Genomic DNA, 27,996 nt, shown 5'->3' on the forward strand with positions numbered 1-27,996 from the left:
ACTGACAAGAACAAGCCATTTTTCAAGCATATTCATCCTGTGTAATTGTCACAGGCATCTGACTACTGGTTTAGAAAGTTACTGAAAACTTTGAGGTTTACATCTATACAATCAGTGTTGTGTATACCATATATATTTGCTGTAAGTGGATAAATTTTGGAACAAGCAGTCTCAGAGATAAAGAGCTGGATTCTGCTACTATAGCAAGAGCATGATGCAAACCTCAACGCAGTACAGCAGATCTCTGGGGATCTATTTCACATTACTGACTGGCTGGACTAATTTTATGTAATTAAGTATATCTCTTTGAAACTGATTTGACACTTAATAATGTCTTTGTTTTCCTATGCAGGGATTTATTTGCTTACATGATACAGGTTAATTTAATCTTGTATATTTTATAGGAAAGGATTTGAAAAAAATATCCTTTTGTTTCAAAATACTAAGCTATTTTTCTAAAAAAATCCCCAAAAAGTCTCCAGAGGGTTCTCACTGCAAATAGTTTCCTTTTAAAGATATTAGCTAAATAAGCACAAAACTTCTTCCTCCTATTTTTCCTAAACATCTAAAGCTTAAGAGAAGAATGGGATTGTGATACAATCATTTGACCCTCTTTCAGTTCAGTGTATGTGTATACTAAGAGGATGTGTTGAATTAGCAGAGAAAAAAAGGTGTCTGCCAGCTTGTTCCTGCTACAGCAAGGGTGTTTCTAGCCTGAAAGGAACTGAACCTGTATAAACCTACCAAATGGCTGCAGGTGCAAGGTGTGGCAGGGAAGGGAAAGGACAGTGAGAAGGACCTACAGTGGTAAAAGAAACTTGGAGATCCCCAGGAAGAACAGCAGGGAGATCCAAACCCAGACTTGGAAGTGGTGGGTTGAAGGAGGCTCTGTCAGGTGGACAGACAGGACTACATAAATTCAGTCCAGGAAGTCACTGAGATTAAGACTGAAAATGATACATCCTGAAAATCACAAGTTGATTTTTAGTTTGAATTTTAATTTGCCTTATCAAATTTAAATCTTCTGCTCTATCTCATTTGTTCAAGTGAGACAGGGCTTAGACTTTAGGAACCTTTGATGTCTTTCTTGGTTGTGTTCACCTCTCAGATATGTTTGGCGTGGTGCTGTGTCAGATCTGGCAAAGTCAAGCTCTTTTCATTGCATTTTAAGAATTAGAATATTTTAGCACAAACTAGCAGTAAGCGTAACAGTTTTTCAAATATCATTTTCCCCAAAATGAAGAATCTTTGATTAAATCATCTTACCAAAGCTTTTGCATAAAAAGTACTTTGCCTCCAATCATAGTTCAACCTGATATCTGAAGTTCTCTTTTAGGCTCTTTTTCTTGATTCACATTTCTGCCTCTCTTAGTAAAAGACCAGATACTGTGCTGTGAAGGTGTCTCAGTATTGATAAGTGAAAAGGAAGAAAACCTTGATGGAAAAATATGGGTTGCCCTGAGGTGTAAGAATGTACACTATGGTTTTCAAAATCTCAGCCTAGATCGAGAGATCTTTAGGTGACAAAAATATGAAATCTCCCTATTTCCACTGAAATACAAATAGTCATTTCAAGAAAGTAGATTTTCCCCTTTTGGTGAGGTTCTTGAAAGTTTTTCTGCTGATAAAGTTGAAGAGCAGGCTAAAACTTTAATGGTCAGAGAAACATTCTGTAATTGTTCTTTGGCAGCAAAATCAAGTGACAGATACGGTGAGACTTTTTAAGAGACTGTGATATGCTACCTTTGGTGAACTATTGATCAGGTATCTGCCTCATGAAACATACTTTATTTACAATAATTATTTATAAAATGTATAACTTTGTTCCCTTTTTTTAGTTTGATCATCTTTATCAACCCCTGGTTAGTTGGTGGGTTTTTTGCCTCTTTCTTTATTTCATTATTTATTTTAACAAACTTTTATGCTATGGGCAATGCTTCTAGAATATTTTATATCCCAGCTTCCCTATGGACTGCTAATAGAGGCTGTTCCTTATTTAGTCTCTGCAAATATGTGTCATACTCTTTTACAATAATTTACCCAAAGGATTTTCATAGATGGTGTTTCCTACAGTGGTACTACTTTTTGTTACTGATAGACTAAATGTGTATGTTTTAAAGAAAGCAGTCAGACAGTTCCTATTTTAAACACTTTTCACTTGGCATTTCAACTTGCATATTGGTTTGCCAGGCATTTATATGCAAAAGATAAACACTGAAGTGTCAGACTTTGTATTTCCTTACAAGAAGATGAGAAAAGAAAAATGGTGCAAAGTTAAAACAATTTTTCTGAAGTTTTCTACTGCTTTCACTCTTCTCTCAGTTGAAGTAAAGCAGAACTGGAAAAATAACAGCTGTAGAGAAAATTATGTGTGATAAACTTTTAAATACAGTAGCAATAAAAAAAATGCAGCTGAAAATTGCAGTAAAAGCATAGGTCTGCCAAGAGGCTTTCTGAGAAGTACTATTTTTTTAGTACTATATTTTTACTAGACTTACTTCATGTAAGGCTAACTAGATCATTCCAATAGAAATTGATATTGGATTAGTTATAAAGTTTTTGAAAATAGTGGATATTGAAATTTCTGATATGCCTATCCGAAATATGTATCATATTAGGTGAAAATTTTCAAATATTACTGCTTTCTGATTAAGCAAGTTTAAAAAAAACCCCAAACCAAACAAACAAAAAACCCACACAAAAAAAACCCCACACAAAAAAAAGGAAAGCCATAATCAAACTTCATAGGGCATGTTTTGAGTTTTTACAGTTGTGCTATTTTCAATGTGCTTTAAATATGTATTTAATATGCCAGTCATAGTCTATGGTTTGGATTCATACTTTGCAAACTCTTGAAAGGTTTGCTGTCAGTATAAACTTTCATTTTATGCTTAATCAGCAAGAAAGGCTAGAATAGCTGGCATATTTTCCCTAATATTTTTTCAATGTTGTTTGAAAAGAGAGAGTATGATTTTGAATTTTGTAAGCTTTATGTTCAGCATCCTTATTGTCTGTACATGAATTTCAGGTGTTGCATACTCTCAGATTCACATTGCTCTCTGAATACACAGTCAGATAATGCACAGCTACAGTAACACCTCTGAAAAAGTCTCACCTTCTAAGGAAAAATGGTTTCTTTACATTTCAGAGGTAGATGTATTCAATCTTAAGCGCGCTATTCCATTCTAGCACTTCTCTTAGAGCAAGATGTATTTTTATTTTTCTTGACATCCACCAAAGGCCTGCAGACCTGTTGCCCAGACCTACCATTTTCCTAGCAACCAGGAAAAGATATCCTGTCCTAGGAATGAAAAGACAAAAAGAGCTCATGAGGCAACACCTAACATAGCCCAAGAGGGAAGTCTTAAAATGTTATGATAAATTAAAAAGAAAAAAGTAAAGCAACTGCTGGTCATGGCAATCAAATATAAAATATGGGAATCCTTTATAAAAATACATTTATTTATTAGAAAATCTCACATTGCTATGGAAAGCAATGATTCATCTTTAGACCTTGAAATACACCCTGGCTCATTACAGTGGCAAAAAGCAGTCAGTCCTTCAGGAAATTTTGTTTTACGGTTCCATTGCTGTCAAAGGTTAGTATCAACATCATTAGATCATCAATACCAGTTCAGACCTTATTAGAAACAGATCAATGATATGGTAGAAACTCATCTGCAGGGCCACAGTTCCATCTTCCCTTTCTCTGGGTACGAGTGAGATGCTTACACTTGTTAGTCCTCTCCAGCTATAGATGCATTTCCATCTCTTCAACACGTTTGCTGTTCTAGAGGGCAAAGATTTACCATGTATTAGTTGTCTTTCTAGATGGGAGGGCTGGAGGAGGAAAGAGGGAGGGGCAGATACAGGTGCCCTGTAAATGCTGTGTAAGGTTTACCATGCTCATAAGCTCACTGTGGCCCTTGCCTTTACTAAGAGGCAAGAGACTCTGTCAGGGATGCCAGCAGAGGAGAGTTCATAAGCAGAATCAACATGATGGTAGAATTCAGTAAGTCCCTGATATCTTGCATCACACTAAGCTTGAGAATTTCTTTTGGCTGGCTTTATTCAACCCTTTAACTCCCACGATAAATCTTCGACACATTAAAAATAATCTATAAACTCGGAAAAATGCATTCATCTCTCAAATGCAGAAGTTGCCCATTCCCGTAAGAATAGCAGTTAAGCTGGCACCTGGTGTGTCACACTGTGTATATCTAGATGAAAGGGAGATTCCTGGCCAGCATGTCTCCACAGCTCATTGATCTCCCCCTGCAGAAAGACTGGTATGTCTCCCTACAGACTCCTCGGCAGGATGATTTAAAACTTGCTGTTGAGCAATTTAAAGTCTGGCATGGGATATCTGTACATTGCACAGTGAGGAGTGTATTGGTAAGCTGCCACTTCTTGCAGAGGAGGGCATTAAATCCCATAGCACGAGCAATGTCCTCTCAGAGTAATTTAAGGGATATTTTGTTAAGGCTTATAATATGAACCAGTGAGTCAGACTTGAGAGTGAGAAATCGAGGGACATGGGAATAGGTACTTGCAAAGAAATGCAGAGATGGAGGGAAAGAGATGAAAAATGTATGTGGAGTTGCAACATGAGAGGGCAATGATGAACATGTGGAGTATGTTTAGTGGGGTCACATTTTGCTTGGCATGCTCCTGTAATGCCAACTTAAAGCTCCAAGTGTGATGTTAGCGAGTAGTCATGGGTGGATGCATTTGCTGACTTGAGAGCTTTAATCTCCATGTGTTTATTACACTCTAACCAACTGAGTTGCATGCTGGTAGGCTTGGGTTTATAATTCTTATAATGACATTTCAAAGCAGAAGACAGTTTTACATGACATTGAATTGAATAATTAAAAGGATCTTCAGGTTTTGGGAGTATTTCAAAATTGTAGCTTTAATGGCTTTCTGATCAGAATATACTATTATGGGCACTGGAAAATCTACTTTAAAAAAACCAAACACACCAAAGATTCAGGAGCAAGGAACATTCCTGTGAGGCAGTACCTCAAAAAGAGACCATTTGCTGTCCAGATAAAAGAGGTTGATCAACATTTCAGTATGGCTTGTTTTCTTCTTCTTCCTTGCGCATTTTTGGTAATTAGCCAGTTTTGGGTTTTTTTTCCAATGAACACACCATTGTATTTTGGTTAGGGGAAGTGGACAGAACTTACATGTCTTAGCATTACTTTTGAGGAAAAGTTTGTTGAAAAAAGGTGTTTGGAGATAGGTTTTTCAGTCTGGATCTTTGGTGGAAAATCCGTTTGAATACCTTAGTCCAACATTTTTCGCAATTCTGTGTTTTATAAGACAGGAAAAAATATTTCCATTTGCAGCTGAGAGCCAACTGGTGCTTACAAATAGTAAACTTAAACAAAGTGAAGTATCTAGTAAGAAAACTAATTCCAAACGTGCAATATTTCCTAATTTTTGTGACTTGTTTGAGGTTGGATTCCAGAAGGGCCCCCACATGAACAGCAGAAGGGCTCTTCAGTAGTCTCTATCTAGTGACGGTGTTGTATTGCATCCTAGTATGTATGTTTTGCATAAAATAAGGTAGATACCAATCATTTCATAATGAAGTTTACAGACTGTCTTCATGGCTGTAGTGTCAGACTGGGTGTGATGGTAAAAGCTGTAGTGACATGGGATACCCTGATTCCTACCATGTCATGATCTTTTTGATCTTTTTTTAACCTTTTCCTGTTCACCACTTCTTGAACAAAAAATTACATTTGCCTATGATACAAACAGGGCCAACATTTCACTTGCATATTGGTGAAAATAATTATATCATTAAAAATTTTAAAGAGAACATTTGTCAGGCACTAAACTTTTTATACTTGTTAATGTTTTCATTCCCATGCTAAATAATCACTTTGGCATTTGATGTTAATAAATCATTGCAATGTTTTACAAATGAGCAGCATTTGTCATTGAACATTGGTCCCCAAAAGTCTGAGATGCTCACAAAGGCTTAAAATCTACTGTAACCCAGACTGATCCTGAACTACTTAAGATGTTAACTTCCTTGCTCACTGGCAGTTTGCTAAAGCAGTGCATGGAGTTATCCATGGATTTATCCATTAACTGCAAGTGCATGGCTGTGGGCATATTTTATGGTATCAGTATAGGGAATAATCTAACATCAAGGGGTTTTCTTACATATTTGAGAAGAGCCTTACTGTGTCTGCAGTCATTTTTATGTAATTATGTAATGATGAATGGGTACTTTTTACCTCATGCAGCAAAGTTCAAGGCCTCTTACTGTCCCATCTCTTAATGTTGTGGCTCTCCTGCTGACTTCATTTTTATTTTAATTTTCTTTTCACTGATCCCTTCTATTCACCCAATTCTCATATTTGCTTGTACTGCCAATCTTGTAGCTTTCAATTATCCAATGTAGTAGCCCCAGCATGACCAGTGCAGCAACTCATCAGTCCAGGATATGTCTCCATGTTCTCTTTAAGAGTCTTCTTCTCCATTTAGTCTGTTTACAAGACGTTTCTTTTTTAGACATTGTGGTTTTTTCCTTCTTTTACTCCATCTGCTGCTAAAAAATGTTTTACAGCTAACACAGTCTCACATTTCTATTCACTCAAGAGCTTCTTTCCTTTCACTTGCTGATTATATTACCAGTTTTGCTTCACCTCTAGCCTTGTTCCCTTGCCTTATCATTTCCTGTTGAATTTCCTTACCAAATAGCCAAAATGTAGCCAGCTTCTTTGAGGGCAACCTGGCTTCAGTTCCAAGAAAAACAGTGGAAGGTGATGACTATCTTTTCTTAGATTGACTTCAATCTCGGTATGTAAAGTCTGTAGGAAAGTGATTTCCATCTTGCCCGAAGGTAGCCAGGTACAGCCTGAAATACTGGCCACTTTGACAATTTGATGGTAAAGGTCATGAAATATATTTAGTGTATTTAAGTGCGTATATTTATGTTTGCATATTATTAGAAATATAGCCATCCTAAACAGTTAATTTTTTAAAATTTTGTTACATTTTCAAGGTGAAATTCTCTTTAATGTTAAAATTATGATCTTTAAATCATGTTTCACACAGTATTTCTGGTGTGTTTTTTCATATCTGTACATCTGCACAGTTAAGAGCAGAACCACTAGATCACCAAGTGTATGATTACAAGACAGAGCCAAGTGAAACTGAATACTTCTGAATTGAAATACTTTCAGAATAGTTTTAAGGTTTTTGTGAACTGCAGTAATATTCTGTAAATGGGAAAGTTTAATGTTCATTTCAGTTGGCCTCAAAGCTTTATTTTAGGCTCATTTGAAATGATGCACACTAAAAAAATCTGAAATGTATTCTCCAAAGTCTATCTACACTGTTGACCGAGGAGCTATCTTATTCAGGGTCCTGCCACAGTTTACTTTCTGTATTAAGTGTCCAGATTAAAACATTTTATTCTATTTGTTTGTGATCCTCTGAGGGAAATTATGATTATTCACTGTGTCTTTCCAATAGCCACTGTCTGCCTCATGGTCCTTGAATTAACCATGCAAGGAGCCAGCAAGGATGTCAAGATAGTTTGATATGTTATCTCTGTTGGTAGGCAGAGGTTAGGTTTCATCAGTTTGTTTGAGGGAACCAAGTACATCACAATGTACTTCTTATCTGTATAAAGTCTTTGCAGTCAGTTACTGAATCATATCTGTGTCATCACTTCAACTCTATTGGCATGAAAGTAAAAGCTCTACATTTTTTTACTTGACTTTTATGTTGAGAATTGTAATTTTCTATTCTGGGTTTTGTATTTTGGTTTATCCCTTAGTAAAAAATATTTTCAGTATTTTAGTCAACGAATAAAATATCAGAACATAGCCCTGGAAGAGTATAAGGAGAGGGTTTTAAAGTTTTCTGCCCTTGAAATCTGAAAGATGCCTGGCATTTGGTTTTCTGGAGGATTTTTTATTTGTTTTTATATGTAAATGTACTATTATTATTATAAACGAGTTTAACTCAATCTTCAACACAGACAAAGCTACATAAAATATTTTGGCAACATTCCTTTTATTTAACTGATAATAAGCACTTAGTAGTATAAAGAATATTTGCCTTAGCTTTGTTGTGTGTTAAAAAATACAGAATATCTGCAGAAAAATGTCTTTTGGGTTTCATGAACTATACTGTCAACTGTAAAAGTAATATCTGTCTGAGTTTATCATGGAAGTTTTTGTGAGCAGCTGTGCTATCTAAGGCATAACTTTCCAGTCCCCTCACTGTGATTACATTTGTCATGTCATAGTGCTCGCCATGAAGTGTAAGGAGACCAAGCCTAGATGGAGCCAGTAGGAAATGAATCTGTCTGCCACAGATACTTTAGACAAAATTATTAATGTTTAGTGGCAGGAAAGTGGCTACCCCTTCACTGGACTGAAAGATGACAGAAAGTATCTAAGCTTTGATAAGGTTGTGGCCAGGCTGCCTTTTGGTCTAGAAGGTAGATAAAAATACTCTGTCTTTTGGGTTTTTAAGCATGTCTGGTTTCTTTTTCCTGTGTGCCTGCCAAAGTGTAACTTGCTTATTCATCTTATAGGCTGTCTTTAAAGTTAATCATAATTTTTATATGTTTGTCTCACAATAAATATGAGTTAAAAGCCAGTGATAGCACTGGAGAAAAGTTTTTATTATGATGGAAATAAGAAACTGCTTCTTTTGTCACAGGCAACAGTTGTTAGACTCCCTGAATCTTAAGCAGCAGATTTCAGGGCTGTAAATCTTAGCCTCTGTGACTGGCTGTTCATTACCTTGCAGATTTTTTTGTTTATTTATTTTTTTTAACTGATCCATGGATTGCCCACTCTTGCATGTTCCCTACATGTTTTCTTATTGTTGGGGAGGTTTGTAGTATATTCTTTCTGAAATAATGCAAGCAATGATTTAGCTAAATTTAATATTCAAGGAGATTCAAGTGATGAACATTCTTAACAAGTATTTATAGAATCTACCCTGGGTCTGAATCTCTCTGCTCTTCAGATTACTACAGTGAGAGTTAATCAACTCTCAGGTTGTCTAGACTGGGAAGACTAGCTTTTGTAGGATTATATTCCCATTAAAACAAAATAAAGAAATTAACAGCTGATATTGTTTTTCCTGTCAAAATTATATGCCCACTTTTGAGCCAGAATTGGCATACGGTGGGACAGGGGTTGATAGTAAATGAACCAAAGTCAGTTTGCTGAAAGAAAGTGAGTTTGGGAAGCGGCTGGAAAGTATGAAGTGAGATAGTCTGAGCATGAGTTTAGCAAATAAGTTTAGCACACTGCAGGCCTGCAAAGCATTCCCATCACAGTTATCAAGTGTACTACCTGGCTTCTTCAAGAGCACACCATGTCCTATCCATCTCCATCTTCCTCTCCCACTCTCAGATCAGGCCTTGGGGATCTGTCCTGCCTCTGAGGATTTGGTTGCCACTGAGAGTGATGGCTCTATATGGGGACTGAACAGCCTCTTCAACAGAAAGTACTGGTAGTGTAGAACTAAATAGTTTAAGTAAGAACAGATCTTCAGAACAATAAATCAATCTATCACATGCCTGCCTTTGCCTAAGGGTCATAATTCTGAGGAAGTGGGGAACACTCACCTTCCTCGGACTTTTTTCCCCACAGTCTCCCCAGTGGCAGCCCATCTTTCCACACAGGGCCTGACAATTGAATCCCCCACTTCTTTCCTAAGAATGTCTGTTTAACTGTTTGGTACTCTCTGAGCTCTGCATTGGCAGAGCTCTAGGGTCATTTTGGTCTGGAGCTTGGAAATATGTCATTGTATGCAATTGCTTCTCCTTATTACACTGGGACTCTTGTATTGTTTTCTCCAAACATCCTCTTCCCTCCTCCTGTTACTGAATTACATTTTTTAGTTTCTTCATAAAGCTCTATCAACTCACCACTAAGTTAACCCAGTCTTGAGTTAATACATGATCACTAGTGTTCATGTGATTTTTGCACTTTTTTGTCTTATATTATTATCCTGCACCTATATGCTGATTAGGGTCTCACTGAAGTCAGTGGGTAGTAGTGAAGGAAAAGCTTGAGCAAGAGGAAGGTACACAGGAGTTTGCTTGCCACTATGAGAAATATGACTTGAACCAGGCATGAAGTGAAAGAAGCAATGTGGTTTTCCCTAAATCTTGTTAGTTTCATAGAAAGATGAAGAATCATTCATGGCCAATAGAGAAAACCTAAGCAGCTGACAAAAAACTGCCAGTGGAAATTATTTTCCAACTTAACTGTAACTATTGCCTTTACTTTAAATGTAACTTTCTATCTGCTTTTCTAGACCATGCAGTTTAAATGATGTGGATGCTCCTACCAAAATACATCCTTTCCCTCTTCCAGAAGGATTGAGTTATTTTAATTTTAAATTTAATAAAAACTTAATTAAGCAGAATCATCAGCCTTCACAAAATACACTGTAGAAACTGATAGCTACTTTCACTGGTTTGTGATTTAGCCCTGTGAAAGGCTAATGGTTGCCTCTTCCTCTGTTTCACCAGTCTGTTGCCTTTTCTTTTTTAGATCCAGCTGTAGATTTATACAGTTCTTTATGCTTCCAGATTTAACATGGTCACAAACTTAGTTTCTTCACAATGAGCCGTTGGTGTGCTATCTTTACCTTTCTAAGGACATTTCTTGCTGAAGCAGCAAACGTACGCGTCTCATGGGCTTCACTGAGGCTCTATCCAACCACTTGGATCTTCCTGCACAGAGAGCAGGATGTGAGCCAGGAGGCTGTGAACTGTCCCAAACCCACACAGTGAGTCAGTGATATGGTTGGAACTGGAACTGAGTGGTGGCTAGCTCTCAGCTTTAAGTGCATTAGGGAGTAATGCTTCTCGTCTTCTGTATTTCCCTTGGTATGAATAAATAGGCTCAAACTCCAAGGAATTTCACAAAGGCTCCCAAAACCTTGAGGTCCACAACCATACTATTGAGACCAGCACCTCTTACATAATCCTAGAAATTTGGGTAACACAAGCTTAAACTTGTCATTTGCCAGTCTGGAGGTTGTGGGTCATTTTTTGAAATACTATCTAAAGGACACAGAAGTTCTGATTTCCTCCTACACAGTGTGGCATGTTATTAACATTTCGCTGTTTCAAGAAGAGACAGCCTTTCTCCAAATAGCTATCTCTAATTGAAGCAGAATATGTAGAGATGTTACACTGACAGTGACACTTAATGGGACCTGCTCTTTAGAAAAGAGCTGCATTATCAAGGGTCCCTTACTGTGGGAGGATTTTTATTTTGAATTTACATGAGACGCCTAGGGAGCTGTGTTGTCTCGTGACCTGGTATGCTAGCAAGCAGTGGGTAATCCACCCTGGAAGGGAGATATTTAGGTGGGACAAAGACTGGAATTGAAGATTCCCTGGCATTTCCCAAGAATAACATCTGGACCTGTGTGAACTGGTTTGGTAAATATTTTTGTATGTTACATATGCTACCATTTGCATGTTGAGTAGTCAGAATACCTGCATATATTACACTGCTTTGATAAAACAGTCATTTTGATGGGATTTGATACTAATTTACTCCCAAGTAAGATTTCATTTTGTTATTTAAATGATATCTACCAGTGAAGGGAGCCAGCTATACTCGTATTTGAAAAAAAGGAAGTTATATGATAGATGTGCTATTTTATATCTGGCTTTGTAAGAGTGGCTTTTGATAGGTTGGAATGTGTCTGAATATTTGGAAAAGATCAAGGGAAGATCAATGTCAAAGATATGTTTCCTCCTTTGGAGGAAAGTAGACATGAAGCAGAAGAAAAAATGTTGTAGGAAAACGAAAATGTCTTTGAATTTTCTTTTGTTCATTCTGCATCATGCTCATAAGCTTCTATTTGAAGCTATCACCACATTTTGGCTGCCACTTCTCCTGAATTTGTTTAAATTAATTTTAAAGGTGAATTATTTGGTTGCTTGACAGTTTTGTTCTAGATTATGCTGCAGCAGTCTATCTGATTTGCAGTCAGACAGAACACATCACAGCTTGAAAATAACAGGTTTCAAAACTTTTTTTCACTCCAACCTGTGCACAGGAAGGTCTCCCTACACTGACATATAAGCCCATCAAATGAAGAGGGCAGCTTGTAGAAGTGCTGGAAAAGAACTGACGTTTAAATTAATTTTTGAAAGTATAAATTTGAAACTTATGAAAAGAACAAGGTGTGTCTGGTGAAGCTGAATAAAGGAGAGATGAATGTGAAGGCAGTTTTTTTAATGCACTTAGCAGACTCTGCTGGATGTTTATTTTCAAAATCTTGGCCCTTACCACACGCACAAAAATATTCAAAAATAATAGTAAGACAAAGTCTGATTCTCACATTGCCCTGTGTAGCCTCAGTGAAATAACAGACATGCAACTGGTCTGGAGATAAACTGGAAGGAGCCAGCCAAGGATATATGATTTCTTAATATCATTTAACTATTGTTTCTTTTTTCAGTCTTGGATAATGGTGAAAAGGCTGACTAAGTTCCATCTCAAGTCTGTATTTTTGGCAAGATCAACCCAATATAGGATTTAAATTTTTGTTTTCTACTTTCTTACGTATCAATAAATTTCTGATCTCACATTACTTAACGTTCTCCTAGAGAAAGTGTTTATGTAAGTCTTCAAAGCTCAGAGAATTCATAACATAAATCTGTGTTATTAGTGGTTCAGCAACCATGTGTTTTTACAAGGTTGATCTACAAAATGAGTGCAAATGGTAAAGAAATATTTTACAGTGTGGCATTGAACCCATCAGCTTGATTCTGGCAGGTTCCCAGTCTGAGTGTAGTCCTCTGCCTTTCAGTTTGTTTCCTATCTGCGTGACAAAAAAGGACATTTCTCTCACCAAAATGTGGTGGTATTTCACAGGGTCCTAATTTGGTACTGATTTGCAAGTTAGGAAGCACTAAGAAGTGGACCCTTACTTTTAGAACCTGCTCCTCTCTTTGCTTTCAAGCAGCCCAAGTGTATTCATCCCCAGTGGTCATGTAAGCCTTGAGGTCCCCCAGCTTTGGAATTAGAGATGTGTAGTAACAGGCATCACCTTGGTTTAAACATCATGTTCATGGCAATTTTCCATTTTTTTTAAGTTAAAGAGCGATGGCTGGAAATTTAGGTTAAGCTATTTTTCTGTTTTAAATACAAACAAAAATGGGTGGAAGGAAACAAAGCTTGGTGAGGAACTTTGTTTAAACTGTAGTTGAAATACCGACGGTTAGAATGGATGAAGAATTATTTTAAATAGTGATAAAAAAAAAGGACTTTTCTTAGCAATGTTTGCATGAATGTTCTGAAATGTAAACTTCCTGTCATAAAGTGTATTTTAAACCCTCATACATTTGAATCTTCACCTGCAGTAAGTACTGATTGGTTTTGTTACTAGAATTGATTGTGCAGTTGATTATGCCTGTCCTTGTAAGTGCCAGCTATGGCCACAACAGCCCCAGAGTGCAAGTGCTATTTTGTGGAGTATGCTAAAGAATACATGGAGAATAAAGTTATCCATCTGTGTCCTCAGGCCTAAACTTGTAAGTTATGTACTGCATTGTCTTTGTAAGTGTTGTTGTTGGAGTATTTATAGATTTTTGTCTCTCTTCAGAGTCAAAGAAGCAGAGGAAGTATGCAGGCAGAAAAAGGGGAAATCGCTATACAATATAAGACCAAAACATGACTCTGGAATTGTAAGTAAAAATTGTAGCAATACTTGTGTTTCTATCACTTGTTCTACCTTTTTCTCTTTGCATTTATAGGTAGGTTATTCTTGATGTATATTTTTGTTCTGAGTTGGATTTTTGGGGTTTTTTTCATGTTTAATGTTTTTCTTAAAGGTGTTAGATTAACAAACTTGAAATCTGCCTATGAATATTACTCCACAAAATAGATGCAGCACAAGCAAGAGCATTTTATTACTACCCCATGGAGCCAATCTGTCTTCTTCCCAGTCTTAGTATGGGTTGCACGCAGAAGGCAGAAAGGTAGTTCTGGTCTTCCAGCTTATTCACTCTGTGTTCAGTCTCTTTTCTACAGATACAGAAGGCAAGGAAGAATTTTGATAGTTACACATTTTCAAGCTGCATCATGGTATCAAATACAGTGGGTTTTGATCCACTGATATGGATTTGTTTGGAATACAAACACTAGAAAAAGATAATTCTGGACTTTCACCTTTCTTTTGAAAACAAATAAATAACTTCAGTGATAATAGATGAGTAATTCTGGTCATTCAATGAAACTTTTCCCCTACGATTGCCTAACCATTGTGAAGATCATGACTGTTTTCACAGAAAAATTAGTAAAAAATTATTCTGTTACTTCACATTTCAATTACAACTATAGCAACTGGCCACCATTTATATTTGGAAAATATTATAATAGAAGATCTTTCCATGTGTCTGTGTCCCTGTCTGAGTCCTCCACCCATCCCCCCCACCCTGAGACATGACTGAATTCTTTTATGCTTTGTAGTCATAGTATCCATGATAGCTTGTAAATTAAGCATGTGGTAATTTACTGCTTTCTAACTAACATAATCTGACACAGGAAGGAATAATACTGCATTTATTGTTTCTTATTTTGAATGTTTAGTGAGAGCTGACTGTAGTTAGTGCCACAATAAATGTAGATGGAGTACAAGCTTGGTGATGAGTGACAAACTATATTTTTTCAATTTTATTTAAAACCAGATCAACGTGTTATTTAAACATTGTTTTGCATTTCTCCATCTAACTTGTATCTTGCTGTATATAAAGACACTGAAGGTTTTATTTTAAGAAATAACTACTTGATTAATTATTCCTGTATCATTATCATTACTATTTGTGCTGAAACAGGTTCTTAGTGAAAATTTGATGAGTGAAAAGGAAAGTAAACAAAAATATTTCATAAGCAGTGTATAGCTGTAGTCTACTTCAGTTCTAGCTTCAAAGTATATTTGTGAAGTCAGTTTTACAGTAAGTATAATTGAACATTTCCCTATGTATTTCTATACTTTTCATATTTGTGCAAGGTAGTTTTATGTACACTGAAATTTTGTCCTTTTTAATTTATTTTATTTTTCAGAAAGCAAAGATAAGTATGAAAATCTGAGAAAAGACATTCAAAAGCCATTGCTACCTGGTTACCAAAACTCAACATGCCTGTGGGTGAGGAGTGAGAGGGAAGGAAACTACATCATCCTGATCATTTGCTTCCTTGAATTTTTAAAACTTGCTTTTTGTTCTCTAGAGTTTTCCACCAACTGATGTGTTATTGTACATTCATTCACGAATGTAATCACTTTAATGGAGTGCCCAAAAATAGACTAGGTATGGACTTGAAACACCTTCCCTGTACTCTGTATCTCCTTTGCCACTCAAAAACGGTATTTTGTAAAGTGTATGGTATATTACAAATAGGACAAGTCAGCATGCATAAGAAGTGGCATCTGCATCAGTTCTGAACATGCTGAAAATTGTATTAAGTTGAACTTCATAAGAATGCTACTTGGTACAGTAAAACATTTCCATTCCTTCTGGCAACATCTAACACAAATACTTCATGGCACTGCACTTAGATTAGGGAAAGAAATGTTACTCCTAGTGAATTGTTTGTATCTGTTTCATGTTGGCATTTGTAGTTTGTATTTTGAATCGTTAAGTGCTGTTTATACAGTATAATCAATGCTTTCCCAACTTGTTTGGTTGCCCTCCATGACTAAATATTTGTGGAACAAGATGTTTACTGTAACTATCTTTAAAATCAATAAGGCACCATACTTTTACTTCATCTTTTGCCAGATAGTGAATGCCAGGTGGTATGGGGGTCAGAAATCCAGCATTAAAAAAAAAAAAAAAAAAGAAAAAAGAAAAAAAAAAGGTAAAACCAGAAAAATACAGAAAAGCACAGAAGTATGATAGAGAGTATGAGAGATTTGGCTATTATAGTTTGTTAATATATAAAGCAGCTAATACTTTTACATGAGCTTTAGAAGGTATAGTATAGTTTTAACTGCTGATCACTTAAGTCAGACAGGCTTTTGGCCACATGTACATGACTTCCCTTCTGGAATTAGCTTTACAGTTAATTTAAAACTCCTTTAGAGAGCCATTAGAAGATGCACATGGAGACAACATTTATGGAAAACAGTAGCCAATTCTAGTGACAGAATATAGACTACCAACTAATTGACATCAATTTCACATGTAACAGAATTGTAGTCATTTCCTCCAGGCTTTCAGTGTCCCTGACTGAATGTCCCTGAGGTTAATGATTGAAATATATGACTTAGGGCTTCCATTTTAGACCACGTGCTTACTTCCTATTTGCAATCCAGAATTTGCAGTATCAGTTTTGGTCTGCTCAGCTGATAACAACCCCTTCCTCCAGCCATTATTTAAGAGCCCCAAAGCAATCAGCTTGATTACTAATGTTTTTCTTTCAAACCTAATTTTTCCTGAAAGCAGATCGCGTGTGCAACTCAGTTGGATGCACGTGCTCAGAGCTTTGGACCCTGAAAGACACTGGGGTAAGGCAGATCAGCTCTAACCTGTGGGGTTGCATTATTCCCTGTCTAATCTAGCACATCCAGAGACATTCCGAGCTGTTCAGAGGCTAATATACTCTACAGGGTGTAAAAAAAAAAAAAAAAAAAGGAAGTGCAAAATATGACCTCAGGAATCTGTTATTCTTCACATATACCAAGCACTAGAAAAAATGGTTTTTTTCACTGTGTGAAAAGCAAGTCTCCTGTTGCTGATAAACCTATGTGAAAATCTGTACTACTAATGATTTTTGGCAGGGATATAAGTTACCAAGAACAGAATTCTAAAATTTTGCGTTGATGGGAGTAACGTTACTATTTGGGGAAGAGAAAATAAGAGATTATTTGCTGTTACAACTAACTTATGGAAGAAAAATCTTTAAAGAATAAAGCTATTTTAATGGCACTGATTCAAATCCATGTTTGTATTTATGTAAACAATAGTCTTTTCCTCCTAACTTTGCTCCTAAGTGCAAGGATACAGTAGCATGTTTTCATTTGTAGCCTTCCTGTTCTCTTCAGTACCTACAGTATGTATATTACTATACTAAATGAAATAATAGATCATCTAACAAAGATCACTATGTGCAATACTGTATTTAGTGTTTCTATTCCAATTTTTTTAGAATTTTAATTTATATGAAAATAAAAGGAATAATAATGAAATAACTTCCTTCTCTTGTCACTCTCTGGCTATGCTGTAGAGTGCTGCAAACGGTTTCCTCCATAAGCACCACACCCTATTCTGGCTCCTTTGATCAAGGAAGAGCCTTTGTGAAGGGATCAGAGGAAACAAGGCTTCTCTTTGCTTGCCTTTTGAAAGGATAGTGACAGTAATTCCCAATTATGTGGATACACTACCTTTTCCCCATGTGGTGGTAGCGAGAGCTTCAGCATCCCTTATCCAGTGAGACTATGTAAAACTCACTTCTCCAGCCTGTGCATGCCTTCAGTCTGGCATTTGGCTCAGGTTTGTAACCTGGTCCTACTAACGTAGCTGAAGTAACAGTCTCAAGAGATTGCTATTAGGGCAAAAAGATGCATTGAAAAGTCATATCCGTGTATTATAAACTTTTATATATGTGTATATATATATGTGTTTTGTCCAGCAACCTGCTAAATCTGTCACATATAAACATACCCTTTCAACTGGATCTGCAGCATGGATGCTAGAAGTTATTTCAAGTCTTTCACTCTCTCTGAAGAAGTGTCAAAGGTTGACTGCACTGATGGTACCATATTATGATCTTAAGACACATGCTGCAACATAGATTTTTTATTTTACTCAAACCCAACCTATTTGGTTGAACATGTCTCTCTTTTATACAGCTTCTCTCCAGCCTGTTTTCAAACTTCCATGCAAAGTAGCCCACTATGTGCAGCACCACAGCTGACCCACAAAACATCCAGAGCAGACTCCCAGTGTAAGTTGTACTTCTGCTTTTTTTTCAGCAGCACACTCAACTTTTTATAGAATTCTGGACTAATGTCTTTTTCTTTGTTTGTTTGGGTGTGTTTTAAAGAGGTTGAACACCCCACTGGTCCCCTCTCCCCTCATTTTCTGCAGTCCCCCCTGCCCCTTTACTGCAACATAAGCACCCTACACTTTGAGTTGGCCCTAATTCTACAAGAGTTCTCACAGACAAAATTCTGAGCCTTTGCTGGTACCAGCACCACATATCTCTCAGTGTTAAATGCTTAAATGCACTTAAATGCTGCAGAAAAGGAGGACTTTCATACCTGAGCTGCAGATGTGACTTGCTGATAATAACAATCTTGGTTTTTTATGAGGACCTAAGAGGATTCATGTTGTTTTTCTTATAAATTAAAGCATTTCAGAAGCATGGTCATGACATGTAGTCATTAGGTTTTTTTGAAGCACCTTTCATCACCCCAAAACATTTCCAAAACTTAGTTAAGTATTAATCAGCTGTGGCAGTGGGAATAATATTTAGAGGCATCTTCCATAGACTGACTATTTTTCTTGCCCAATTTTTCAGTGATTGGCTTAAAAAGTTGGAAGCAAATATTTGCTTAATTGAGAGAACATATAGCAAGTCACTGCATTCCAATTATTTTGTTGCAGACTCTAGGTTAAAAACAAAGCCAAATTTGTGACAAATCCACTATACCAGTTACTTCAATTATACCAATTTTAAACTACTATGGACAGAATAAGTGAAAACTGATGAAGCTGAGTTCCTCTGAAGATGGTGTAAAGAAGTAAGCAAAGGGAGGAGAGGGAGAAAACTATGCCTCCCACCAATGTCTGCCACCCACCATGAGGATTCTCATAACAGAACAGCTTTTCTGAGCTATTCTCTTGCTTATGACAGGCCTGTCTGTGCTGTTCCTGTATCTGCATTCATCCAACCTACCTGTAAAAGCATCCAAAGGTAAGCCCATTGCCTCAAAAAATGGTGTCTTTCTGAAGATAAAGGGTCCCTAGTGCGTCAGCACAGTTATCTCATTTATTCCCAGCTGCTGCTCAAATTTAAGCTCTTAGAAACTTCACTTGCCAACCCCCCCAAATGGGGTCCCTGCTGGCATGGCAGTGCCATTGTGATTCAGTTTAACATCCTCTCCTCCTCCCTTCCCCTGTCCTGTAGCACCACTCCACTTTAAGTAACTGCATCTGTCTGACCTACAGCTTTTTAATCTACTTGGAGAGATTCTCCTTGTTCTTGGATTGCTCCTGCAAGAGGGAGATTTTTAGATTACAGCATACACCCCTGGTACCACAGTTCAACCGTCGGGTAGTGATGGAGAACTGGAGCTGGAATCTGGGCTGTGCCTCAGGCAGAGGAGGATCAGGTGGGTGCTGGGAAATGAAGTTACCTGCAAAGCACAAAGCAGGAGGCTGACCAAAAGATAGGTGGAAATGAGAGAGGGGCATTGAGGACATGACTGCTGAGCTGAGCTCCCTTTGAGCTACGTGACAGAGGCTCTTCGAGGTACCCGAGTAGTTAAGGCAAAGCAAACACTAACTCTCTAAAGCAACAGCTATGGGGAAAAAAAAAAAAAGGAAGTCTCCAAACATTGACCTGTGAGATTTGGATAAAGGTACAGGAAAGGGAAGAAAGCAAAAGGCCCCTGTAAGTGTAGTGCCATAAAGGACATAGCCCTCCCTTGCTGGCTGTGGTCTAGGTTTTCCTGCTTCTTTCAAGACCCATCACAGGCATCTCTTCTGGTCATGTGGAGGCTCATCCATCAGTGTGGCAACTCCCTTTCTGCACACAAATTTTCCTTTGAGAAACTGCATTATCTCTGTGCTGGAAAGGAAAAAAAAAACCCACAAACCCCACAATACTACCCTACTCTTGGAGTGCCATACGGTGTACCTACTCAAGAGCCAATAGCAAACATTAATCGCACCTATAACGTTTTTTTTCTTTATGGGTAGTTTGGTGCCTGTTACATAAGGGTCTATATATATTTTAAGTAAAATTAATTAAGTCTGTTATTTTTCTTATGGCAAATAATGGCAGTGTTTCAGCCAATGGTGGAGCTTTGCTTGTCAGTTGACCAAAAAACCCAGAATTAGTGCATGCAGAATCAACTCCAGAATCTAAGATTAGTGCATTTTATTTTTCCCTCTTGCTTTCCAGGTATTTTTGAGGGCAGTGGGAGACAAGAGGAGAAGTAGTTAGGTTTTCCCAACCCATTAGGGTGAGCCATCATTCACCTGTATTTGGGAGGGTAAAAAGGAAGCTGGAGAATATACTGATTAGAGAGCAGTTGGACACAAGCTGTTGAAGCAGAACACCTGAATGCCATATAACCCTAGAGTAGCTTTATTATTTAATCTATAATTTAATAGTTGACCTATAAAATAATTACATTATACTTAAAGCATTTCTTCATTTTTTGTTTTCATTTATAAAACAAGAATTAAATACAGTTTTAACCATTACAAGCTCAACTCAGTTTTTACATAAACACAGCTCCTAGAAGGAGCTTTAAGCTGCAGCATATTCATATTGCAAACTGGTGAAAAACCCAGGCAGGGCATAGCTTAAAGATTCTTGCACGTTTTTCTTAAGTGAATTTACTAGGGTGCTTTTCTCTCTCTGGTCCAAAATGTCTGACTTTCAGTTCACTCCTTTCAAGTCTTAGTAGACTATATTGCCACCTTCCCCCTCTGCCCCCCACCCCCACCCACACTCTCAAGACTCGACTGAGTTGTGCTCATCCTGGGGCTGGGCACAGGGCAGCAGCACCAGGTCTCCCTGCACACTTCTGAAAGGGTCACAGCAGAAAAGTGAAGCTGTCCACGTACCAGGGCTGCCAGACCCGACCCACCTCACCCTGCCCATGCCAGTCCCTGTAAACCGCTTGGTGAGCTCTTGTGGAGATCAGTCCTGAAAGCCTCTTAGGGAGTCCTGTGTCACAGAATGCAGACCTGTGGCTCCGAAGCCCCGGCTAGCGCCAGTGCTGAACATATTAACCCCTTGAAGTGGCTGCATGTGAAGAAGCTGGTGGGGAGGGGCTCCGGCAGCAGGCTGGTTTCACTCGCTGCAGATGCTGAGCTGTGAGACATGCACAGGGAGTCGGCGTGTCATTTTTAATTTGTAAGCTTCAGACAACTGAGTGCACGCTGGCTTTGGTTTGGGGGAAGGGGCTGGTTTGAGACAGGATTTTAATGCAGCTGGGACTAATACAGATGATAACTGCAACAAATGGGATATACGGGACATGTTAAACTCCATCAGCTGTACAACAACATAGTATGATTTAAAATGAACTGCAAGTGCTCACCAACATTTCTTGCGCAGGTCTCAAAAACTGAGTGGACCACCAGTAGTGTAGCAATTACAACTTACTTTCTTCCCTGCTCCCACAGCTGTGACCCATTCCAGCAGCACTGACTGAGGCGTTTGTCCTTTTAACACTAACACATTAACATGGTTTCCCATCACGGGAGAGACACCACTCCCAAAACCTGATGACACTTATGTAGCTTTTGTATTCAGTCCAGCAATAACCAAACTTTGTCCTTTGTGTGACAGTGCTTTTATACCTTTGGGGACACATTGTTCCCTTAAGTGTTCTCTCCCACAACCCTCCCACCTTCCCTGGTCTGAGCAGGCATAAATATAAGGTCATAAATGGATGTTGTCTTTTTTGGAGTAAGAAACACACACACATATCTAACATACAAAAACCTACCAAAAGCATAGTAAAACCATGTCCATTTTAAGCCAGGCAGCTGACCTAGCAACCAAGTCTCTTAACATATTTTAATCGCTGGCATACTCTGCCACAAGAAAAATATACATGGCTAGGTCTATAATACTTTAAACAGCTGTTTACTATAGCTAGGTTACAAAATAAACACTGCTGCAGAGACCATGTGTTCAATATACTCTAACCACAACAGCATCAGAACCCACCCTCAGTCTGCTCTGCGGTCACCGTGGCTGACCCAGCGCCTCACCCTCTTCCCCTTCCTTCTGATCTGCCATTCAGACAACAAGCCCAGAACCATTTGTCATTGCACAATTGAAGTCATCTTGAGGAGAGAAGCCTCGTCAGAGAGTCTCTCTTGCTTTTCACACATTCCTCCTCGTCCTCCCTCATCTGTGTCCCCCAGTCCTGGGCAGCACCCCAGCACTTCCAAGTGAGAGAAGCAAGCTCCAGTCCAAAGCACAGGGAAGGCGTTCTCAACTTGTGGAGGGAACTGGAGTGTAGGGCAGAGGGCTTTACTCCACACAGTGGAAACATTTAATGCTGGATTCAGCCAACTGGTCACTTAGATGATCAATCCCAGCTTCTGGGAGCCTGCTCCACTCCAGAAGATTCAACTGCCGGATGATATTTAAAATACAATGAAACTTTACGGTGATGTGCCTAACACAGCCTGTTAAAAAGCGTTATTCCAGTAGGCAAGTGACAAGGAGCCTTTCCTTGCTGGAGAGATGCCTCCTGAAAGAAAACAAAACACCAAAAAAAAAAAGGGGGAAAAGAAGAAACAAACCAACAAAATGGACAGTCTGCTCAGTGGGAGAGGAGAGGCAGCAGTAAAGCTGATGGAGGCAACCCCAAGCAGCAGCTACACGCCTGTTCTCACAGTTTGCCTGAGCTGTTCAGATTCACAGACATGCACCGGCACTGCTTGACCTTCTGAATTTTCTTGAGTCGGAACGGTGGGTCTAGCTCGGGGCACTCCAGCTGCACGGTGGAAGAGGTGACCTTGTGTGGCTTGCAGAAAGCACAGGACTGAAAGGACTCCTCCTCCTTCTTGACGTGCCGCGGGATGTAGAAGGAGTTGCACTGCCCGTAGCAGAAGCGGTTGATGATGGTGCGGCTGATGCAGCCCTCCTCGCTCACAGTCTGCCGCAGCGGCTGCGTCTTGCACCAGTCGCTCTTGAGGTACTTCCTCTCGGTGACCACCAGGGCCTCCTGGCTGGAAGCCAACACCTCCTTGTTCAGCTGCTGCCGGCGCTCCGAGTGGTTGCTGCTGCTGCCTTTGTACGGGGAGGGAATGGCACCTGCGGGCCGGTTTTTCCTGCTGTCCGTCACCCGGACCAGCGCTGCCATCAGGAAAACGGACAAGGCGAATTTCCAAATCATCCTGCAAGGGCAACGCAAGGCACTGTTAGGAGAGACGCGTTTTCAAACCGCGGAATTGGAATGGAGTTGGTACTTCACGCATGCTTTTGGAAGTGGAGATCTTATCGTCTTTATAATCCCATCACTTTTCCTAGATTAGCTCCATTCTAGGGTGATTACCTATCACGAAGAGGCCAGGCCCTTTGGAAAATTACATTGCTCCCCCTCACCCCTCCCGAAACTCTCCAACTACTTGCTTTTTCCCCACAGGGACACTAATGCTTTGATGGCTGAAGTGGTGGTTTTACAGAAGCTTCAACCAGAAACAGTTCCTTCTCTGTGAAATCCTGGGCCAAACAGCTGGGCAAACTCCTGGCTAGCAAAGGCTCAAGAGACCCCTGCCAAGATGGTGAGAGCTGATTTGGGGATGGCAGGGGAGAGGGGAAGGGAATACCAGATTACACAAAATGAACTCCAATCTGCCTCTTCAGACCCCAAATCCCAGCCCAGCCTCATTCCACACAGAAGTTGCAAGGGGTGTCCAAAAACCTAATTTTATTATTTTAAATTGCTTCTGAAGTTTCTTGGGGTTTTTATGGCACTTGCAGGCTTTTATTTGTTGTCTCTGCATGAGGCCAAAACCTTGATGGATTTATTTTTGCCGTAAGAGGAAATGCTTAAACAAAACTTTGAGGACTTCACAACTGCAAAGCCTCTTGAGCAAATGGTTTAAGAAGGTTTGTAAACAAGAGAGGATTTAATATGTATTTTAGATGTTAAGGAATAAGTCAGAGCGTAAGCTAGTTGCTAAGTTAAAATAGTCAGCCAGATGGCAAAAATACTTTTTTCCTATGGTTGGCTATTAGGTATTCTTGTTCTGTGGAGTATCCCTCACCAACTCTTGTCCAATCCATTTTAGTAATGTGTCTTGATGTGCTTCCAGAATATCAGAGTAGGTGTACTAAATTTCCTAATAAAGTCAATGCTCACTAGTGAACTGCTCATTTGGCAGTTCATTTCATATCACTCTCCCTGGGAAAGGAAAACAGAGGGTCTCTGCAGTGCCAGAAGTGGGTGCAGCACAGAAGCTTCCCATTTGGAGATGAGAACACTTCCAAGTCTTTCTAAAGTGCTCTGTTCACCTTTGTTCTTAATGAATATTTTTATAATAGCGTACAGAAGAAAGACTCTCTTCCCAGTAAAGCTCCAAACCTTCCAAGTAATGATTTTAATTTTTTTCCTTTAGAGAGATGCCAAGACAAAAAACTACCATCACACTGGTAATTATAATGCCTAACACTATAGACACTTCAGATGTTGCATAGGTACTCCCATCTGGAAAACATGTCATCTTCCAAACAATGAGACCAAAAGATCAAAAAAGTGTTTGCAGTAAAGGTGCAAAAGAAGACAAGAATAGCAGTAACAAATGCTTCTCACCTAATAAAGCAGACCTAACATGTTTAACTTCTGTGGAGATAAAGGAACTGCTGTAGCAGACTAGGTGAGATATCATCCCTTTAGGTGATTTTCTAAACCTAAAAGATCTCAATGTCAGACTTGGACTAAGTTTCTAAAGGAATAAGTTTGAAGTGCTGAAGGAAACAAAAGTGCTAATCATATAGCTGTAAAAAGAGGATGTTCTGATGCAGAGTTAAATTTCACCCAATTGAATGCTTCAAACAGAACCACCTTTAAATGGAAAACAGTATTTCTAAACCACATAAAAGTTCCTTCATCTGCAACCATGCCATCTCCCCACTGAACACCCACTGTAGCCATGGGTACTTTAAATCAGTGGCCTATTTTCACATTGCTTAGCATTCAGCACGCAAGTCCAGAAGTTTTGTCCAGAGCCTTTAAACGAAGCAAGACTAGACTTGGCTTCGCTGGCAGGTATTGTCGCCAAGTCCATTGGATGTCAACCCACATAGCCAGGCCAAAACCTAATCAGGTAATTAGTTTCAGTTGAATATAGTGTTCCATGCTTCCTTTCAAACTGTTCTCATGTTATTCTGCCCTGATGGCTGCATTTCAGTAGTAGATAAAACAACTGATTCCCAGTGCTTTGTGTTTTATATAGAAAGGGGAGAGAAAAAAGTCAGTTACAAACCTAGATCTTCTAGAAAAAGACAGAGGTGAGCTCTCAACAAGATGCCTCATGTCACATTTCTCAGGCATACTCTTCTACTCTTTTGAAACACAAGGGATATTGCCTCTCCAGTCTCATTTCTCTGATCCTGGCACAGAAGCAGACAGCACAGGTCAGAAAGAGAGACACCCTTTCCCCCACCCCCTCCTCTTTTCTTGGGATGACCTTTATGTTTTTTTCCAACTTGCATGATTCTACAATTCTATGAAACCCTGTGTTACCACGCCTGCCCTTTCTCATTATAAAATGCAACTTGAAAGGACACATTTCCTTTTTGTGTCAAGAGTGGTGGTCAAGTAGAAATCCCATGTAGGAATTCAGGAAAGCTAACAGAGAACTAACAACTCAAAGTCTTCAATATAGAGAAATACTATACCAGTTTTCTAATTACTGAAATGGTTTTATGTAGGCATGGAGAGCCATTCAATAGAGTAAGTAGGATTTATTCAGTAAGTCTGTGTTTTTAACTAATAAAGCATTATTAATCAAAGCCACTATTGTATGGTTATAAACCAAGCACTGCAATTCATGTTAGTAAGTACTTCTACAGACAGGTAGGAACGCACCCATTTATTTCTGTCATTGATTCTTATCAAAATTGAAACTTAAAATATTTACATAATGGAGTAATAATCTATTTTACACCAGCAGGTCAAATGTGCATTCTGTCAGATCGTGGAATTTCTAATCACAGGGTTACCCCTCACTAGCCTGCAAATCACCCCTTTCTAAGCCCTGGCACACAAATCCCCTATTCAAGCAAGTAAGGGTGCAAACAAGGTCACCTGGTGCCAGCAACTTGCTAAGGACTACATATATTTTCAGTGCTCACATGCAAAGAGAAGAGAAACTTCAGAACTCCAAGAGAAAGAGAACACTTTGGCAAACTCAATTTGAATGCAAAGCAACATGGTGAATGCTGTCTGTCTGCAGACAGAGCGGGATGAGAAGAAACACAAAATGCACTGGAGAAGAATGTGGCTTTTGGCAAGGAAAGGGCAGTTCTGCCCTACTTAGATGGAACAGAATGGAACAGCATGTGGCTGAGACCATGCAAGCGAGAACTGCCTCAAGAGACCAACGCCTCTACAGCCTGCACCAGTGCCAGCCTGAGCCCCCCATTCCTGCTGCACTGGGGCTCCCCAGAGCAGAGCCAGTGGCAGCCCCTGTGTGACAGTTTTCAACCTCTTCAAGCACTGTTGCCAGCTGCTGTCAGTTCCCCCCAGGCCTTTTTTCCAGCGCCTGAGCTGAGAATAACTTTACCTTAGACAAGTCATTCAACAAGGCCTGGCCGCATTTACGTATCACATAGCAAGTTTTTTCTCCTTGAGATAAGGAAATCAGCATCAAGTATGAGTTCATAAATTCATCAAACCCAACATGCTGGAGCTGGGCTATCAGGCCCAGGAGTGTAAAAAATCCTTGGCCATGGAAGCAAGAAAGTCAAAATCCAGCTCTGTCATTCAGAGGTCTGGTCCCCGTGCTAGGAGGGGAAGACCCAGGATCACTGTGTCTACCCTTAGCTTTATTTCTTTGGATCCAAGTACTGTGGAACATCAAGTATCTACCAAGGCAGGCTCCCTCTTTTATACTGACCTTCTGGGCCCTTAACTCACACGTTCTTGAAAGTAATCAAGCTCCAGAGCAGGACAGGTAGTAATGTAACCCCCAAAATAGCTTATAGTTTTGTGCTTAGGGAAGTTCCCTCTGAATTGGAGCACCGGGTTTGATTTCAGAATTCAAGGTCATAATTTTCGAGGGAGTCCTCCAGTGAAGTGGGTGCTATGGTCTGACAGACAGGGCAGGAGGTAACACCTGTGCCCATCTGTGCTGACTGACTGTTCTGACATTTCCTCTGGTTTTCTAAGTCACTACCAGATTCTCAGCTCAGGATGCAGATTCTGACTGGGAATTCCTGGTTTGTAGATCAGCCTGCTTCAGGGTGGCAAGGGGACAGATAGAAAGAGAGATATAACTGGAAGATTGCTGTGCTATTTAATGTTAGCTGCTCAGGAAATCAGGAGGTGTGAGACCCATTTATTTGCTTTAGCATGCACACCTACAAAGCACTCAGCATTATCAGCATTACTGGAAGCATCCAACTCTCTGATACAGGTATGACACAATCATCTCTTCACCTGGCCTTTCTGGAGGGAATTCAGAAATAAAAGTCACAGGCAATTTAAAACAAAACAAAATAAAACAAAAGAACCAAAAAACCCCAACCCACAACCAAAAAATCCAAACCTGCAAAACTTGTTTTACCATGGAACTCAAGACTCTACCTATTCAACTTTATCACAGTATGGATTCATGAGGAAGAGGATTTAGTACTATAAACCTATCATAGACCCATCAAAAGTACAGTCTCAAGTACCGTAAGAGCCAGTGAGTGGGAAGATAATAAACAAATTCAGAGATTTTTTACTTTTTGAAAACCTTAAATTTAATTAACAGCTGAAGAGCTTCCCTTGGACAAGTATTTATCTTTAACTACCAGCAAAAGGCAGGCATTACAGACTAGATTAAGCCAGGTCCTGTTGCATACTACAGTACATAGATGGCCACACTTGACCACCTGCGTTGCTTGTTTCCAGTTTCCATCCTGCAAACTTCAGAGACATGACAGCTCTCCTTAGGGATCACTTGAGCATGGCTGAGTGTGGGAAGCCCTGTTACCAAAACTTTTTTCTAGTCCCCACTTACTTTCGTATTAGACCTAGTCAGAAAAAGAATCTGTATAA

At 39.1% G+C, this 27,996-nt stretch overlaps 2 protein-coding genes and 1 long non-coding RNA gene across 8 annotated transcripts in view; 2 read left to right on the top strand and 1 right to left on the bottom strand.

Moving 5' to 3' along the window:
- The window catches only part of FMN2 (formin 2), a 159,790-nt gene extending 142,573 nt beyond the window's left edge, over nucleotides 1-17,217 (top strand). For all 5 annotated transcript variants that reach the window (XM_085055553.1, XM_085055552.1, XM_085055556.1 and 2 more), the window contains 2 exons: nucleotides 13,630-13,711; nucleotides 15,090-17,217. In XM_085055553.1, the coding sequence (XP_084911679.1) occupies nucleotides 13,630-13,711; nucleotides 15,090-15,116 (109 nt within the window). In that variant the 3' untranslated portion in view covers nucleotides 15,117-17,217. The remainder of the gene's footprint in view (nucleotides 1-13,629; nucleotides 13,712-15,089) is intronic.
- A 1,658-nt stretch (nucleotides 17,218-18,875) lies between these two features.
- LOC146439610 (uncharacterized) lies at nucleotides 18,876-27,993 on the top strand. Its single transcript, XR_014850853.1, has 3 exons — nucleotides 18,876-18,944; nucleotides 19,199-19,362; nucleotides 27,850-27,993. It is a non-coding gene; the product is annotated as an uncharacterized LOC146439610 (long non-coding RNA).
- The window catches only part of GREM2 (gremlin 2, DAN family BMP antagonist), a 40,642-nt gene continuing 32,965 nt past the window's right edge, over nucleotides 20,320-27,996 (bottom strand). The window contains exons 1-2 of one of the 2 annotated variants that reach the window (XM_085055557.1): nucleotides 25,214-25,337; nucleotides 20,320-23,122 (exon numbers count right to left, since the gene is read on the bottom strand). In XM_085055557.1, coding sequence (XP_084911683.1) covers nucleotides 22,615-23,122; nucleotides 25,214-25,281 — 576 coding nt within the window. In that variant the 5' untranslated portion in view covers nucleotides 25,282-25,337 and the 3' untranslated portion in view covers nucleotides 20,320-22,614. Of the gene's footprint in view, nucleotides 23,123-25,213; nucleotides 25,338-27,996 lie in introns of those variants that run through there. The other variant, XM_085055559.1, reaches the window with a different exon arrangement.

The sequence above is a fragment of the Lichenostomus cassidix genome, chromosome 3 (genome assembly GCF_008360975.1).
Source record: "Lichenostomus cassidix isolate B80296 chromosome 3, HeHo_3.0, whole genome shotgun sequence".
In the NCBI taxonomy this organism is placed as follows: Eukaryota; Metazoa; Chordata; class Aves; order Passeriformes; family Meliphagidae; genus Lichenostomus; species Lichenostomus cassidix.